The sequence below is a fragment of the Piliocolobus tephrosceles genome, chromosome 20, assembly GCF_002776525.5.
Source record: "Piliocolobus tephrosceles isolate RC106 chromosome 20, ASM277652v3, whole genome shotgun sequence".
NCBI lineage: Eukaryota > Metazoa > Chordata > Mammalia > Primates > Cercopithecidae > Piliocolobus > Piliocolobus tephrosceles.
In genome coordinates this window covers 575,524-592,438 of record NC_045453.1, presented here as the reverse complement: position 1 = coordinate 592,438, position 16,915 = coordinate 575,524, and the positions used below count along the sequence as shown (strand labels likewise).

General features: G+C 38.5%; 1 protein-coding gene across 1 annotated transcript in view; it reads left to right on the top strand.

The window, feature by feature from the left end:
- The window catches only part of ATRN (attractin), a 177,518-nt gene that overhangs the window by 105,276 nt on the left and 55,327 nt on the right, over positions 1–16,915 (top strand). Inside the window, exons 19-23 of the mRNA XM_023220242.1 lie at positions 5,662–5,799; positions 9,316–9,409; positions 11,516–11,568; positions 13,099–13,193; positions 16,078–16,156. Of these exons, the coding sequence (XP_023076010.1) occupies positions 5,662–5,799; positions 9,316–9,409; positions 11,516–11,568; positions 13,099–13,193; positions 16,078–16,156 (459 nt within the window). The remainder of the gene's footprint in view (positions 1–5,661; positions 5,800–9,315; positions 9,410–11,515; positions 11,569–13,098; positions 13,194–16,077; positions 16,157–16,915) is intronic.

Sequence of the window (16,915 nt, the reverse complement as noted above, 5' to 3'; positions counted from 1 at the left end):
TAAACTCCCACCCTCCAGAGAAAAAATAAAAAGCTAAATGTGAACCCAACCGAAAAAGTGGTTATTGGAGATAAAGAAGCCATTATCAGAAAAAGAAATAGAAGAGGAAAATGTGAACTAACACCAGGAACCAATTTTTTGTCTACTAAACTGGATCAAATTTTCCATGTTCCCTTTTTTCCTTACTAAGATTTGGGGGATCTGCAATTCCATTTTTAATCTACTAGGAGTTAACTTTTTAATGAAATATTTAAATCTCTGCTTTTTCATTAATATCAAGAATGTATCTAGTAAAATGACAACCCAGAGAATGGGAGAAAATATTTGCAAATTATATATCTAATAAGAATCTAATGTCCAAAATACATAACTCTTAAAACTCAACAATAGACAACCCAATTAAGAAATGGGTAAAGGATTTAAATAGACATATGTCCAGAGAAGAAACACAAATGGCCAATAAGCATACGAAAAGATACTCAGTATCATTCATCATTAGAGAAATGCAAGTCAAAGCCACAATTAGATACCACTTTACACCCACTGAGATGGCTATAATCAATAAATCAGTTAATAACAAGTATTGGCAAGGATATGTAGAAATTGGAACTCCCATGCAGGTTGGCAGGTCCTCAAAAAGTTAAATATAGAGTTATCATATAGCCCAGCAGTTTTACTCCTAGGTACATACCCAAGAAAATTGAAAACATATGTTACCCAAAAACTTGTATATAAATGCTCATGCTTATAGCATCATTCTCATAGCATCATGCTCATAGCAACATTATTCATAATAAGCAAAAGTGAAAACAAGCCAAATAGCTGGCAAATAGATGAACAAAGTGTTGTATGTTCATACAGTGTAATGTTATTTGGCAATAAAAAGGAATGAAGTACCGACATATTTTCTGACATGGATTACCCTAAAAAAAGCATGCTATGTAAAAGAAGCCAGGTGTAAAAGATGATGCATTGCATGATGCCATTTATATGAAATGTCCAAAGACAGTAGATGTTTAGTGGTTTCCTAGGACCAGGCATGGAAATGAAGAATAATAGGCATGAGGTTTTCTAGAGTAGCTGCAGCATTATTTTCTGACATGGATTACCCTAAAAAAACATGCTATGTAAAAGAAGCCAGGTGCAAAAGATTATGCATTGCATGATGCCATTTATATGAAATGTCCAAAGACAGAAAGTAGATGTTTAGTGGTTTCCTAGGGCTGGGCATGGAAATGAGGAATAATAGGCATGAGATTTTCTAGAGTAGCTGCACCATTTTATGCCCTCACCAACATCATATGAAGGTTCATATTTTTCCACGTGCTTGCCATACTTGTTACTGACCATCTTTTTAATTAAAACTGTTCTAGTGGATGAGAAATGGCATCTCACTGTTGTTTTGATTTGTATTTTCCTGATAACTGATGAAATTGAACATCAGCTTCATTAGTTAGCCTTTTGTATATCTTCTTTAGAGAAATATATATTCAAATTCTTTGCCCATTTTTCAGTTATGTTGTCTTTTTTATTATTGAATTGTAAGAGTTCTTTATGAATTCTGAAGTCCCTATTGGATATATTATTTGCAAATACTTTCTCCCATTATATGGGTTTCTTTCTACTTTCTTAATATGCCTTTTGAAATCAGAAGTTTTCAGTTTTGATTAAGTTCCATGTAATTATTTTATCCCATGTGCTTTTTGGTATTGTATCTAGAAAATCAGTGCACAGAGCAAATCACATAGATTTGCTCCTACATTTTCTTTGAAAAGTTTTGTAGATGTATGTCTTATGTTAGGTCCTTTATCCATTTAGAGTTAATTTTTGTATATGGTGTGAGGTAGGGGTCCAAAACTCTGTTTTTGCCTGTGGATGTGGTCCCTGCACCATTTGTTGAAAAGACTTTTTTTTTTTTAACCATTGAATTTTCTTGGCACATTTGTTGCAAATCAGTTGGCTGTGAATCTAGGAACTTATTTCTAAGCTCTCATTTCTGTGCTGTTGACTTATGTTTCTCCTTTTGCCAGTATTACACTGTTTTGATTACTGTGGCTTTGTATAAGTTTTGAAATTGGGAAATCTAATTCCTCCACCTTTGTTCTTATTTTACAAGACTGTTATAGCTATTCTGGGTTTCTTGCATGTCCATATTAATTTTAGGAAGGCTTGTCATTTTCTGCAACAACAAAAAGCCAACTGGTTTGATAAGGTTTGCATTGAATCTGTTGACCAATTTGTGGTGTACTGCCAGTTTGTTTGTTTGTTGAGACAGGGTCTCACTCTGTCACCCAGGGTGGAGTGCAGTGGTGCTATCTTAGCTCACTGCAACCTCCACTTTCCCAGGCTCAAGTGATTCTCCAGCCTTGGCCTCTACAGTAGCTGGTACTACAGGCGTGAGCCACCAACACCCAGCTAATTTTTGTATTTTTTTTTTTTTTTAATTTTTGTATTTTTTTAGAGAGAAGATTTTGCCATGTTGCCCAGGCTGTTCTTGAACTCCTGGCTCAAAGCAGTCCTCCTGCCTCTGCCTCCCAAAGTTCTGGGATTGCAGGTGTGAGCCACCACGCCTGGCCTTTGCCATCTTAACAAGGTTAAATTTTCTAGCCTATGAACCTGGAATGTCTATTTACCTCTTTACTTTCTTTTGGCATTGTTTTGTAGTTTTCAGTGTACATCATTGTCTTGTTCCTTTTTTTTAAGGGAAAATAATTCAGTCTTTATTAAATATGATATTAGTTTAGATTTTTTTTGTACATACCCTTTATTGGGTTGAGAAAGTTTCCTTCTATTCTAGTTTTTTGAGGGTTTTATAATGAATGAGTGCTAGATTTCGTCACTTTTTCTGTGTCTACTTAGATGATTATGCAGTTTTGTTCTTTATTCTATTAATACTATGTATTACATTAATTAAGAATGTTAAGCCAGTTTTGCATTCCTGGGATAAAGCCCATTTAGTCATGATGTATACTTTTTTATCATGATGTATATTTTTAATCTGCTGTTGGATTCTATTTGCTAGTTGGAGATTTTGTGTCTACATTCATGAGGGGGATATAAGTTTGTGGTTTTCTTCTTTTGTGATTACTGTCTGGCTTTCATAGCAGGGTAGTACTGGCCTCTTAGAGTAAGTTGGAATATACTCCTTCTCCTCTATTTACTGGAAGAGTTCATCAAAGATTAGCATTAATTATTCTTTAGATGTTGATAGAATTCACCAGTGAAACCAAATGGGCCTGGCCTTTTTCTTTGTGGGAAAATTTTTAATTATTAATTCAGTCTGTCATAGATCTATTCAGATTTTCATTTTCTGAGTGAGTCAGTTTTGGTAATCTGTGTTTTTCTAGGAATTTGTCTATTTCATCTCAGTAATTGAATTTGTTAACATACAGTTCATAATTTTTATTTATTTATTTATGTATTTTGAGACGGAGTCTCGCTCTTTCACTCAGTCTGGAGTGCAGTGGCATGATCTCTGCTCACTGCAACCTCCGCCTCCAGGTTCAAGTGATTCTCCTGCCTCAGCCCCCCACGTAGCTGGGACTACAGGCACACGCCACTACTCCTATCTAATTTTTTTGTTTTTTTTGTTTTGTTTTTGTTTTGTTTTTAGTAGAGACAGGGTTTTACCATGTAGACCAGCATGGTCTCAATCTGACCTGTGATCTGCCCACCTCAGCCTCCCAAAGTGCTGGGATTATAGGTGTGAGCCACTGCACCCGGCCAGTTCATAGCATTTTCTTGCAGGTTGCTCTTTAGCAATACGTAGTCTCCTATTTAACCTGTTAAGGATTTTTTTTTTTTCTGTCTAGTTTGGTTTTATTCATTCTTTTACATTTTGCGAGGGCTCTAAATATTGTGAGGGCTTTTTTTTTTTTAAGAGCTTGCTCTCTTATATTGTGGATGCAATAATTTAAGCCTTGTTGAATGTACTAAAATTTGTATTTTTCATTGTCTCATATTTCTTCCATTAACCCTTCCTTCAGGATTTGTTGCTGTGCATGTTTATCCTGGTGGTATTTGGAGATTGAGAATTTTCTTATACTAGTTAATCCTCAAGGTTAATTTGTATTAATAACTAAATGTGTAGATCTGTCAATATTGATCAGTGGTTGGGTGTGCTGAGCTGTTGTGAAGGGGTGGTATGATGTCCTGGAAAAGCTAGCAAGCCAGCCTCAGAACACTCCAGCTGTGGTCCACTTGGACTGTTGTTGACTGGTGTGCACTCCTCCCTCATTGGAAGAAGGAAGGAGCAATGGAACTGGGTGTCTGAGTGCAATTAGCATGTTCATGGGTGTGCCAAGTGCCTCCCAGCCTTGGGTGGTAGGGCCACCTAAAGATAGCTGGCACATTGCCTTGAGCCTGCCTGCCTGCCTGCCTTCCTTCCTTCCTTCCTTCCTTCCTCTTTCTCTTTCTCTTTCTCTTCCTTTCCCTCTCTTTTCTGTTTTCTTTTCTTTCATTTTTGAGGTGGAGTTTTGCTCTTGTTGCTCAGGCTTGAGTGCAATGGTGCTTTCTCGGCTCACTGCAACCTTCGCCTCCCGGGTTCAAGCGGTTCTCCTGCCTCAGCCTCCCAAGTAGCTGGGATTACAGGCACCTGCCACCACCCTGGCTGATTTTTTGTATTTTTAGTAGAGACGGGGTTTCACCGTGTTGTCCAGGCTGGTCTCGAACTCCTGACCTCAAGTGATCCACCCACTTTGGCTTCCCAAAGTGCTGGGATTCTAGGCGTGAGCCACCACACCCAGCTGTTTTTTTTTCCAAATACTCAAATACTAACAGGTGCATAAACAGAACAAGTACAAGGCTATAGAAGGTTGCCAAGATGGTGAAAAACTACATCACATTGATCAACCACCAAGGCAGATCTGAAGAATCAGATTTTGCTTACAGAGCAGGTTGTGCAACTATGTAAATATCTCCCCCATCCCATTCCACCTTAGAGTTCTGCAGTGCACAGCCTGTGCAGCTGTCCTGAGCAGTCCTCAGAGGTCCAAGCTTCATATACCTTTCTAGTTGTAAAGCTTTATATCCATTAGGAGTCTTAGTAATCCCACTTGTGGAAATGTTTATCCATAAAGATGGTTATTTTTCTAATAATGAAAAATGTAAAGCAAACTAAATATTAGAATATAAGGGAATGGTAAAATAACTGTTAAGATTCATCAAAATCATTCTGCCATTTAAAGTTTTGTTTATAATTAATGAAATAATGTAGTAAAATAATTGTGATCTAAGTTAAAAAAGAAAGGTGAATATTAATATGAACATAGTTGTGTAACACTGTATAGAAAAATACCAGAAGAAAATATATCAAATGTGAACAGTGGTCTCTGGGTGGTTGGATTGTATATGATCTTTCCCATCCTTCTATTTTTTAAATATACTGTCATGAGCATATGTTATTTTTTAGTGAATAACAACAAAAAATATTTTTTAGTATCACTATGGGCTTTCACCTTGCTGTGATACATTTTCAGTTTTCCTGGACTAGCTCTTCTTTGGTATTTTTTATCTTATTTCTCAAATTAGTTTTTAATGGGCCAGTTTTGATGATTTATCAAAGATAAATTAACTACAGAGATAGTTGCAGATAAATCTTATTGAACTTACTCCATGCAGTTCTTCCATGGTACAGACCCCTTGAAACTCTTTTTCTTCCAGCTTGCCAATGCAATGGCCACAGTAAATGCATCAATCAGAGCATCTGTGAGAAATGTGAGAACCTGACCACAGGCAAGCACTGCGAGACCTGCATATCTGGCTTCTACGGTGATCCCACCAACGGAGGGAAATGTCAGCGTAAGTCAAATTGGTCAGATTTACTCATGGCAAATCGGTGTGGAACACAGTACTTCTATTTGACTTGAGTAGGAGGAAAAAAGCCACTTTGTTTTGGATACCACATTTCTTATTAAATCGTACTGGTCAGAGGCTCAGCTGAGCTGAAAGAAAGAACCAAGGTTTCAGTGTAGCTGGTTAAAGCAACAAGCCAAAAATGTTAGAGTTAAGCCTTTGACCACATTCTGCAGTGGTATAAACAAGGGCCCAAAACCAGAGAAAGTACCAACTTCCCCTGTTTCCTTTCCTCCCATTGAACAGGGCACAGGTCAATAGTCAGAGGGATCAGCTCAGACATGGGAGTCTTGGGGCTCGTCTCACTGAGGAGAGAGCCCCGGACAAAAGGTTCCAGCAGTATATGGACCCTAAGGTTGTGGGGAGGGCAAGGTGTAAGGGCTGGGAGTTGGAAAGTCCTGAGTTGGAGTCCGTTAGGAAAGTGTCTTCTGAATTCCCCCTCTTCCCCTCATCAGGAGGCCTTGGTGCCTGAAGAAGACCTCAGCCCAAGGCCTCAGATAGGGAGCCTGGGAATGAAGGCTCCAGGGCTAGGAATGTAAACATGTGAAGGAGCGTGACCCATGAGGTAGACCTGAGTCCTTAACTGCACCTCTCTCAGAGCCCCACACTCAGGCCCACCTCATAGGTCACGCTCTGCCCGTCCCCCTTCCCCCGGGGCAGCCAGGTAAAGCCTATGTCATTGCCTATGGTCAGGCCTAAAAAATCACACAGAGGCTTTTTAACCAGGAGCCAGGCTCCTCAATACTTCTAGTGTATTTTAAAGATTTAAATCGTCCCATGTTGGCTGGGCACAGTGGCTCACGCCTGTAATCCCAGCACTTTGGGAGGCCAGGGCTGGTGGATCACTTGAGGTCAGGAGTTTTAGACCAGCCAGGCCAACATGGTGAAACCCCATCTCTACTAAAAATGGAAAAATTATCTGGGCGTGGTGGTGGGTGCCTGTAATCCCAGCTACTCAGGAGGCTGAGGCATGAGAATTGCTTAAACCTGGGAGGTGGAGGTTGCAGTGAGCCAAGATCACGCCACTGCACTCTAGCCTGGGCAACAGAGTGAGACTCAGTCTCAAAAAAAAAAAAAAAAAAAGTCCTGTGTTTCTCCTTTTATGTCAAATAGAAGCCTGCAAGCAATAGGACATTTTATTATGATATCAAAAATTATGACAGGTAATACTTATAAACTGCTTTTTTTATTCTAGTTTCCAGCTGAAAAACATAATGAATACTATAGTTGAAAGACTCTTCAAAGTTCTGAGCAGGAAAAGTAAACATAGGGAAATCTCTACCTACTTCCCAGATCCCAACTCCAAACTCTTTGGCATGACCCTTCAGAATCTAATCCAAGACCAGCCAGGAGAGAGGCAGTGTTCTAGCTGTATGTCCCTTACTCTCCCTGGGGTTTAGTTTCCTCATAATAATAGGGTGGTTGTTGAGATGAAAGCAGAGCAGTACATGACACACATTCTGCAGGATACTAGTCAATACTCAGTAGACATGGGCAATTCTTATTACCCTTCTAATGCCATTCCCCACTACTCCTAAGTAAAAGTTCTTGCTCAGATTAGAAGGTACTTGGTAAAAATGTTTTCCCACTCTTTGTGAATAGACTTTATCCGTTAGACAGTAACTAGAGTACCTAACAAAGTGGTAGAGTGTACAAGGCATTGTGCTGTTAGCCACTCAAGATACAGGTGCTTTTATTATCCCCGAGATCACGTAAACTGCCCAGGGTCTCACAGTGAGATATGGTCAAGCTGAGAACCACGTCCAGTCTGTGCTGACCTTAACTACTGGGCTGGTTGTACTTCCAGATGCCATCATCCCCACATCTGCAGCTACATTCTGGAAGCATCACATTTTCCTCTCTGAGATCTACAGGGCCAGAGTACAATTGTATAGAACTTAGAGTTTGCCTTATTTTTCAGAGTCCTAATCCACAGTAGAAAGCATGGTGTTTAGAATACTGCAAATTGGCCGGGTGTGGTGGCTCACGCCTGTAGCCCCGGCACTTTGGGAGGCCAAGGTAGGCGGATTACGAGGTCAGGGGATCGAGACCATCCTGGCTAACAAGGTGAAACCCCGTCTCTACTAAAAATACAAAAATTAGCCAGGCATGGTGGTGGGTGCCTGTAGTCCCAGCTACTTGGGAGGCTGAGGTAGGAGAATGGTGTGAACCCAGGAGGCGGAGCTTGCAGTGAGCCGAGATTGCGCCATTGCACTCCAGCCTGGGCAACATAGCAAGACCCTGTCTCAAAAAAAAAAAAAAAAAAGAATACTGCAAATGGCACCAAGTCTTTGATGTTTTCTTCTTAAAATTGTATAGTCCTTAGGTAAGGATAGTAGCTATGGTTTCTTGAATGCTTACTGTGTTTGAGACATCATACACATATCATCAAAAACACCCCTATGAGATAGGTACTGTTGTAATCCCCATTATATGGACAATGAAGCTGAGACTCAGAAAGGTTAAGTAGCATGTCCAGAGTGACCGAAGAGCCAAGTAGAGTAGGCTGGATTCAAACCCAGGCAGACGGACGTAAGGCCTTTGCTTTTCACTAATAAATTACACACCTTCCCCCAGTCTCAACAGGGCCAAGCGTCAAACACTCATGATTCTGACTTCAGCATCCATTCTGTTAATCTCTGCACTATTCTGTTTTATAGTTTTCTTTGGGTGATTTTTTTCCCCAAAGGATTTATTTTTAAAGCATACCTCTCTCCAACTGAATGCCTTTCATTTATTCACCAGCAAAACAGGGTATAAAGTGAAAAGGTGTTGACCAAAAAACCTTTCATTTTCTTCAACTGGAGTATAATATTTATCACAGCTTGTATTATGTTGGATGATAAAAGGAGAGATTTTGAGATGGCCAGAGGAAGGAGATGGGAAGAACTATTTTCTGTAAAGACAAAAAAGAAGGTGAAGCAAGGGTGGCGCGTCCTGAGGGCCCCTAAAGCGCTGACCTTGGCATTGGATCCTGGTTCTGAGTCCTGCGGTAATTCCAAATGTGGCCATCGTGGAGAAGGCACCTCAGCCAAGACCAGCCCTCCTTCAGAGGACAGTCACCTCCAGAGCACCTTCCTAGGGGCAGCGGCTATGTCTGTGTCCCCACACCCGGCACCTGGCATTCTAGAGATGCTTCACAAATATTTGTTGAATGAATGAAAGAATCATAGCAGTGAAAAAGAGAGTCTATTGAAAAGATCAGAATAGTCATTGCTTCAGAAGGCAGTGGATACCAGCATTTACTTTCCTCCTGTCCTTTGATTTTGGTTCCTTTAATGTTACCTATACATTATTATCATTAGCTGAAAAATCATGAATCTTGCCCATTGAATGCTCTTGCTTTAATCTGTCTTTCCTACTGAACTCAATTCAGATAAAATTGCTTGTTTTGGAAAAAGTCTCCAATAGTCAGAATTTTTTAAGCCAGTTGTGACCTCCATTCGTTTTTCTTCTCTGCAGCATGCAAGTGCAATGGGCACGCGTCGCTGTGCAACACCAACACGGGCAAGTGCTTCTGCACCACCAAGGGCGTCAAGGGGGACGAGTGCCAGCTGTGAGTACCACACTCCCTGGACCATCAGGGAGGACCAAGAGGCTGTGCAGCTGCCTGAACCCCATCCTGAGAGCCAGCCGCTTCCCTGTGTCTTGTTGCTGTGGACTCTGAGGGATCCCTGGGTTGATTAGTTTGAAATTTTGCCCATTCTACTTCAGACAGGTCAATCCCCAAACTGAGGAGGTCGTCGAGTTAGCAGCAGTTCCTTAATGGCTCTTGAATTCACATTTTTGTTTAAGTGATACTGACATTTCCTGGGTTGTTCATTTGGATTAGTCATTTTAACTTCAGCAACTACTTGATTTTTGTCATGTGAAGAGATTGTACTCTTTCCCAAAGAGTAGAGTTGGAAGAGCTGGTGTTTTGGTGATGGCATTTATTTGGTGTTTGTCTGATTGTGGAAATGATCCTCTTACCTTTAATATTTACTGTTACTCTAGCATTTTCCTTGTTGAAGCATGTCAGGCATCTTCCTGGAGAGGGTTTGGAGTCCCCATCCATGAGGATGCAGGTGCAGCAGCATCAAGCACATTTAAGGTTTCAGACCTGGCCCTGCCTCCACTGAGCAAGGTGCTCTTGAGGCAAATCACTGTTCCCCTCATCTGTCAATAGTGGGACTAGCAATAGTTGTTTTTGGTGTCCTGTTAAGTTGAAACAGAAAAGATAGTTCCTTAATCAGTGTATACCAGGCTGTCTCATGGGGAAACCTCATAAAACGCATGCATCCGCATTTACTCATTCTCAAGAGAAGACTTAAAAGTGTTTAGTATTAAAACACTGAGCCGATTAATCATTGTAAACATCATTATTTCTTTCTTTTTTTTTTGAGATGGAGTCTTGCTCTGTTGCCTAGACTGGAGTGCAGTGGCGTGATCTCGGCTCACTGCAAGCTCTGCCTCCGGGGTTCATGCCATTCTCCTGCCTCAGCCTCCCAAGTAGCTGGGACTGTAGGCTCCCGCCACCACGACCAGCTAATTTTTTATGTTTTTTAATAGAGAAAGGGTTTCACCATGGTAACCAGGATGGTGTCGATCTCCTGACCTCGTGACCCACCCGACTTGGCCTCCCAAAGTGCTGGGATTATAGGTGTAAGCCAGCGTGCCCAGCCAAACATCATTATTTCTTAAATAACAGTAGTAATAATGCCACCAGTGATTGAGACGTCATTGCTGGTGCTACTCAGCAGGGTTTGGTCTGTCTACCTTTTTAGTTTATATCTGCATATATGTTTACTAGTTTCATGTTGCCCTAAAGCCAATATGTGAAGAAAAGTCTAATCCAAGGTTAAATTTAACTTTTAGGTCCACATTCCTTTAAACAGAAAAATATGATCGAGCAAAATTAATCACTCTTACCCTCAGTTAGCTGATGCAACAAAGACATGAGGTGGCATCAAGTAAGACTTTCAAGTTCCTTCAAGATCACAGATGTAGGCAGGTGCTGCTCATCACCCTGGCTGAAGGGACACAGCATGCCTGCCTGGGAAAGGCTGTCACCTGCTTCCCGCCCTTTCCTCTTCGTGCATAGCTGTTGTGTTTACCTAAATGGCTTTGTGAAGTGGGAGGCTGGGTTTTGCTGATATTTATAGGTGATATCTATAGGGAAATTGTTTTCTGAGGAGAACATATTTTTTTTCTACAGACTGGTGAACACTTATTCCAGGGTTTAAAAAAACAGTGATTCTTGGTATTTAGTCTTCTCTCACTTGTGTTTAAAGAAGAGAATTAGTTTATCCAGGGAACATAGGAAAGAAGTGAGAAATTAGTATTTGAAAAATGTTTTGACTGGACTTTTAGAAGGGGTCCACACAAAATTGAAAATGTGTTTTTCATTATAGTAAATAGGTGTATTACATTTGGATTTTTCTCATTGCTTTGGCAAATGCTTGTCAATTGTCCTCATATAGTTGGTGTGTGAACTGCTGAGCAGTCAGTATTGAAACATGCGTGCTCTTCCTAGACTACCTGAGCTGAGTTATGGTGAAGGATGCAATTATAATGGCTCCAGACTATCTGTACTTTATATAAAAGGATCTGCTTGGTTTTAAAATGAATTCAGCTTCTGTTTTAAATAGAAGTATAAAATAGTCTTTGTTTTTTCCCCCAGATGTGAGGTAGAAAATCGATACCAGGGAAACCCTCTCAAAGGAACATGTTATTGTAAGTGGTTTTGCAATTCTTTTTTCTAGAAGCAAAGCAGTTCAGTAAAACTTCATTGTTTAACCTGGTTTGAGAATGGTAAGTGCTATAGGACTATAGCAACAACCAATGAAGTGTTCCCTGACTCGATATGTTTACATTCTGTTAAGTTTACTACATATAGGAGCACTATTTTAAGCTGTTTTAATTGTGTTTGGGGTTAACGTTAATGTGTCCATAGCAGATAGCAGGAGAGAGTAGAGAGGCATGCATCTCTGTCTTTCCATGTTATGTTCTCTTAAAACTTTATTTGCCATTACCTCGTTGGGGTCATGATATTTCATGTTTTAGGATATAGATCAAAAACAGAATTCTTAAAATATGGTTGAAGTTTTTGTCATTCTGTCTGGAACTGATTTGTGTTAACCACCTTGGGGTGAAAGGTCAGTCTGGCAAGGTCACCAGGTTTTTATGGGTAAATGTGTTTTCTCTTTATGGGAGAATGCACGTGGTAGACCAGAGTATGGAACCAGAAAAAAACGAGTTAATGTTACGGCATATCCATTGTAATTATATACCTGCTGTACTGGGTTGAATAACATCCCTTCAAAATTCATGTGTACTTGGAACCTGTGAATGTGACTTTATATATATATGTATATACACACATATAACTTCTAAAAGAAAACAAGAGAAAAACATCTTGACCTTCCATGGGGAAAAGTTGTTAGATATGTTTCTAAAAGCATAATTTGTAAACAAAAAGTAGATTAATGAAACTAGATAAAAATTTAAAATGAGAAACTATATAAAAATTTAAAATGAAACTATATAAAAATTTAAAACTTACAGGAAACAACCATCCAAACCATAAAAAGCCACAGACTAGAGAAAATATTGACAAATTATCATATATTTGATAAAGAGTTTGTATCCAAAATACATAAGGAACTCTTCTTACAACTGAATAAGAAGACAATTCCAGTTAAAAACAGGCAAATATTTGAAAAGACATTTCATGAAAGAAGATATTACAGTGGCCAATAAGCACATTAAAAATGACTTAACATCATTAGTTATTTGGAATGGAGATATTAAAACCACAGTCAGATGCAGCCCTGAAGTGATTAGAATCCAACGCTAATGCCATGGCTTTATAGAAGACAGTGGTAATCTCATGTCTGTTTCTGCATTCAGTCTGTTACAGTACATCCTTTTGGTTAAACACATGAAAAAAACCTGGCCTTACCAGACATGCAGTTGGAAAAGGGTATAGTAATACCCTTTTAATAGCCTTTTCAGATAATTACGGATGTTATTTGATATTATGCTGAAACTGTACAACTGGTCGTTTCTTTAAAGCAGTTTGATGGGTTAACCCAAATAAAATGATACTGCTCACAGACTTGATTTTCTTTGAGGAACCTAGGTGCAGGTGAGTTAAAGTGCTTTCCTCATTACTTTATAAGAAAAGCAGCCTGTATCTCTAAAGACCTGTTCTATTTTGTGTGTGTGTTTAGTTTTTAAATATGCATTTCTTTCTTTCCATAGATACTCTTCTTATTGACTATCAGTTCACTTTTAGTCTATCCCAGGAAGATGACCGCTATTACACAGCTATCAATTTTGTGGCTACTCCTGATGAAGTAAGATTTTTTAAAGTCTTCCTATTTTGTTTTGAATTTGTATGGATCTCTTTCTTGGTCATTATGGATAGAAGTACTGCCTTAGCAGTGCTCTCCAGACTGGAGTATACGAGATGATCTCTAGAGGTATAGGAAAGAAATGTTACAATCTGTATTATCTCCTTTCCACGTAAAAGGCAAAAGTGGTGTTAATAAGATTTACCAGGATCTTAGACGCAGACTGACATTGATTCCACACGTACTTACTCTGCCTGTCAGCCCATCATGGCCTCATACAGAAAGGGGACTCCACCATCAGAGGGCAGACACCAGAGCCTGGATTTACTCTCTCAAGAGTGACCAAAGGCTTAAAGACTCTGCTGATTGAAATGCCAGTGATGCAGCCCCAATCAGACAGCAAAGGAGGGGACATTTCTGCTCCTAGAGTGAGTTCTTAGCCTCATTAGGAGGCAAAACAGCAAAGGCTTAGTGGGGTCCAATAAGAATTTAGCCAGGAGTACTTTAAATTGTTAAAATATGTGTGTAAAATGTGGATTTCTTATCTGCTGTCATTAATGATGAAGCCCAACCTGCCTTAAGGTATTACCTAGTGGTGGAAGGAAGGCCACACTGCGTGACATTTAAAACAAGCATCCAGAACACGAAGATGCACCTGTACAGCTTCTTCAATGAAATATAAAGCCATGCAGTACCCACTTCAGTATTTAAAGAAATTTTGCTAAACTTAATGGTAAATTATTTAGGAACTTCCTTGGAGATTCCTTACTTCTCATGAACATACACAAAGTCATTTACCATTACAAAATTCCATTGACAATAAATGTGACAAATAATACATGGAAAACAATATGACAGTAAGCCAAAGTATATTGCTTTGTTAACAAATGTTATCTATAAACATTGCTAAATTTAATTTTAAAAGTAGAAGAAAGTCTATACTGTGGTATGTTTACTATACAAGTAAATGAAAATAGGATTTGTTTTTAATATTCTATTTCAATGATAAAATTAAGAAAAAATATACTAGAAAAGATATATTCTCAAAAGTAAATGGCTTTTTAAGTAAAAATAATAAATTAAATGAATTATTTTATGGAAAAACTATAAGTATTAATATATCATTTGAGTGGCTGTATTGACTGGAATTTTTTTCCTAAAGATTTTAGAATAAGATTATAACAAAAGTACCACACATGTAGTATATTCACTGCCTCATAAGCAAGTGTTTGAAGTGCTCAAAATCTTTCAGGATGTACTTGATGCTATTAATTTCATTAAAAAATTAAATATGGTAGAATCTTTGTAATACTTCTTAACCAGGTGGGAAGTGACCATGAAAATATTTGGACCTTTCTGGATTTCCCAGTTTATCTTAACAGAATACTTACTAGAGTTATCCAAATGCATATGTTCTGTCTTCTATAAAAGCACAAGGATTTTAAGTTTATTGATTCTTTTCTGTGGAAAGACATATAGTTGACCCTTGAGCAATACGGGTTAAAACTGTGAAGATCCACTTATACGCAGACTTTTTTCAACCAAACGTGTGATGAAAATATAGTATTTGCAAGATGTGAAAGCTGAGTATACGGAGGGTGGACTTTTCATATGCAAGGGTTCTATGGGCAGACTGTGGACTGGAGTATGTGTGGATTTGGGCATGCTCAGGGAGTCCTGGAACCAATGACCCACGTATACCAAGGGATGATTGTAATTGTTAGTTGTGTGCTGCCAGCAAATACTAAATACAAATAAGTAAACACTTGAGCTGTCCTTTCAAGATGAAGGTGAGGTCTTATCACTAAATGAGAAGGTAAATGCTTTGTGAGGAAAATTTCTGGTTTAATGATCACATTTTTAAAATAGCTGTTTGGAAATGTTTCCATTGTTGTGATTTTGTGCTATTAAAGTGATCAAAACAACATCCTTAAAAATCTTATTCTAACCTCTCAAGATCTTTTAAAAATGAATAATTTCAGTACAGTTGGATTCTTCTGTAAAAGATAAAAATACAACATTGATTAGTTTGCAGAAATAATTATCTGACCCCAGTTAAGAAATGTACTAGTAAAATTTCAGTTTGACTAATTATTAATGTTTTAATTTACCTAATATCACCGACAGTACACTTCCTCCATTGGCTTAACAGATTCCTCAGCAATATCTTTATTAGTCATTAAGACCAAGGATCAAAATAAATTAAGTTAGATTAGCCCTGTGAACTGCTATAAAGTGGTAGACAAGGTTTTCAAAACTAAGAAACCATACTCAATCATATTTCTCTTGAAATAATATTTTTAGTAAGAGAAAAGTATTTTTCAAATCATGAATATAATAAAATTATTTTTAAATTAAGTACATTTCGGCTTTATATGCTTTTTTTAAAGGCTGTTTCAAGTTTTGGAGAAGTTTTACACTGTATATAATCTATGAGTTTAGAATTACATGGGCTTCAGTTATAAATAAATATAATTTAGGGCACTTGATCAAGTGTTTTATTGATAGACAGACATTTGAACTTCAGACATTTGAAAACAGCTGCCCAGAGAATCTTTAGGAGGCTGATTCCCCAGCACAGTTCAGAAGATGCAAATCATTGTGCTCTCATAGGGGTCTTTTTAAAAGGCACTTTCTCATGCAGTTAGGCATTTGATAAAGCATTAAGTTACGTATACTTTAATGGGAGGGAATGAAATTTTATTGGGATATGTGCTTGTATTAAGGAAAATTGGTTAGAAATTTTGCTAATTCTTCTGTGAGTTTCTCTAAAGACATCATAAAATATTTGTTATTAAGAACGTTTAGAGGAGTAAACTTTATTGCTTTATTTTAAAATCTAGAAACTGTTTTAATTAATTTTCTAATAATTTGTACCTCGCATCAGCAAAACAGGGATTTGGACATGTTCATCAATGCCTCCAAGAATTTCAACCTCAACATCAGCTGGGCTGCCAGCTTCTCAGGTAAAGACACACCTAGAGAAGACCCCCCAAATGGAGGTGTGATAGATTAAGAAATGTAATATAGGAATTGAGAAAGCGAGCTTAGGAGACAGACTGGTTTGAAACCACCCTTGCCACTTATTAACTATGAGACCTTGAGCAAGTGTCTAAATCCCTCTGTAAACCTTAACATTATTTTATTCATCTGTAAAGTGAGCATGATACTTACCTCTTAGAATTGTTGTATAGATTAAATTAGGTTATACCTACCAGAGCTTGCTGTGGTGTCAGGCTCTGTGTGGTTACTACCTTAGCCCACCATCACCATTTCTGTTCTTGCTGTGGCCACTGGCACTACCGTCATTGTCTACATCCATGCTTCAGAAGTGAAAAATTCAAATGATTCATCGTTTCAATAAATGAAAACATTTTAAATAAAATGAAATTTCAGTAGGTGCGGAGAAATGTAACTTGGGAATTACATTAAGCTCTAAAAGCGCAGCTCTTACTGTCTGTCTTACTGTGATTCACTGAAGATCTACTGTGTAGAAAATCTAAAGAAATAAAGGATGAAGGGCAAGTGCTGTGACTCATGCCTTTAATCTCAACACTTTGGGAGACTGAGGCAGGAGGATTGCTTGAGCTCAGGAGTTTAAGACCAGCCTGGGCAACGTAGTGAGACCTGTCTCTAAAAAAAAAGAAAACAAAAACCGGATGTGGTGACGCATACCTGTAATGCCAACTACTCAGGAGAGTGAGATGAGAGGATCACTTGAGCCC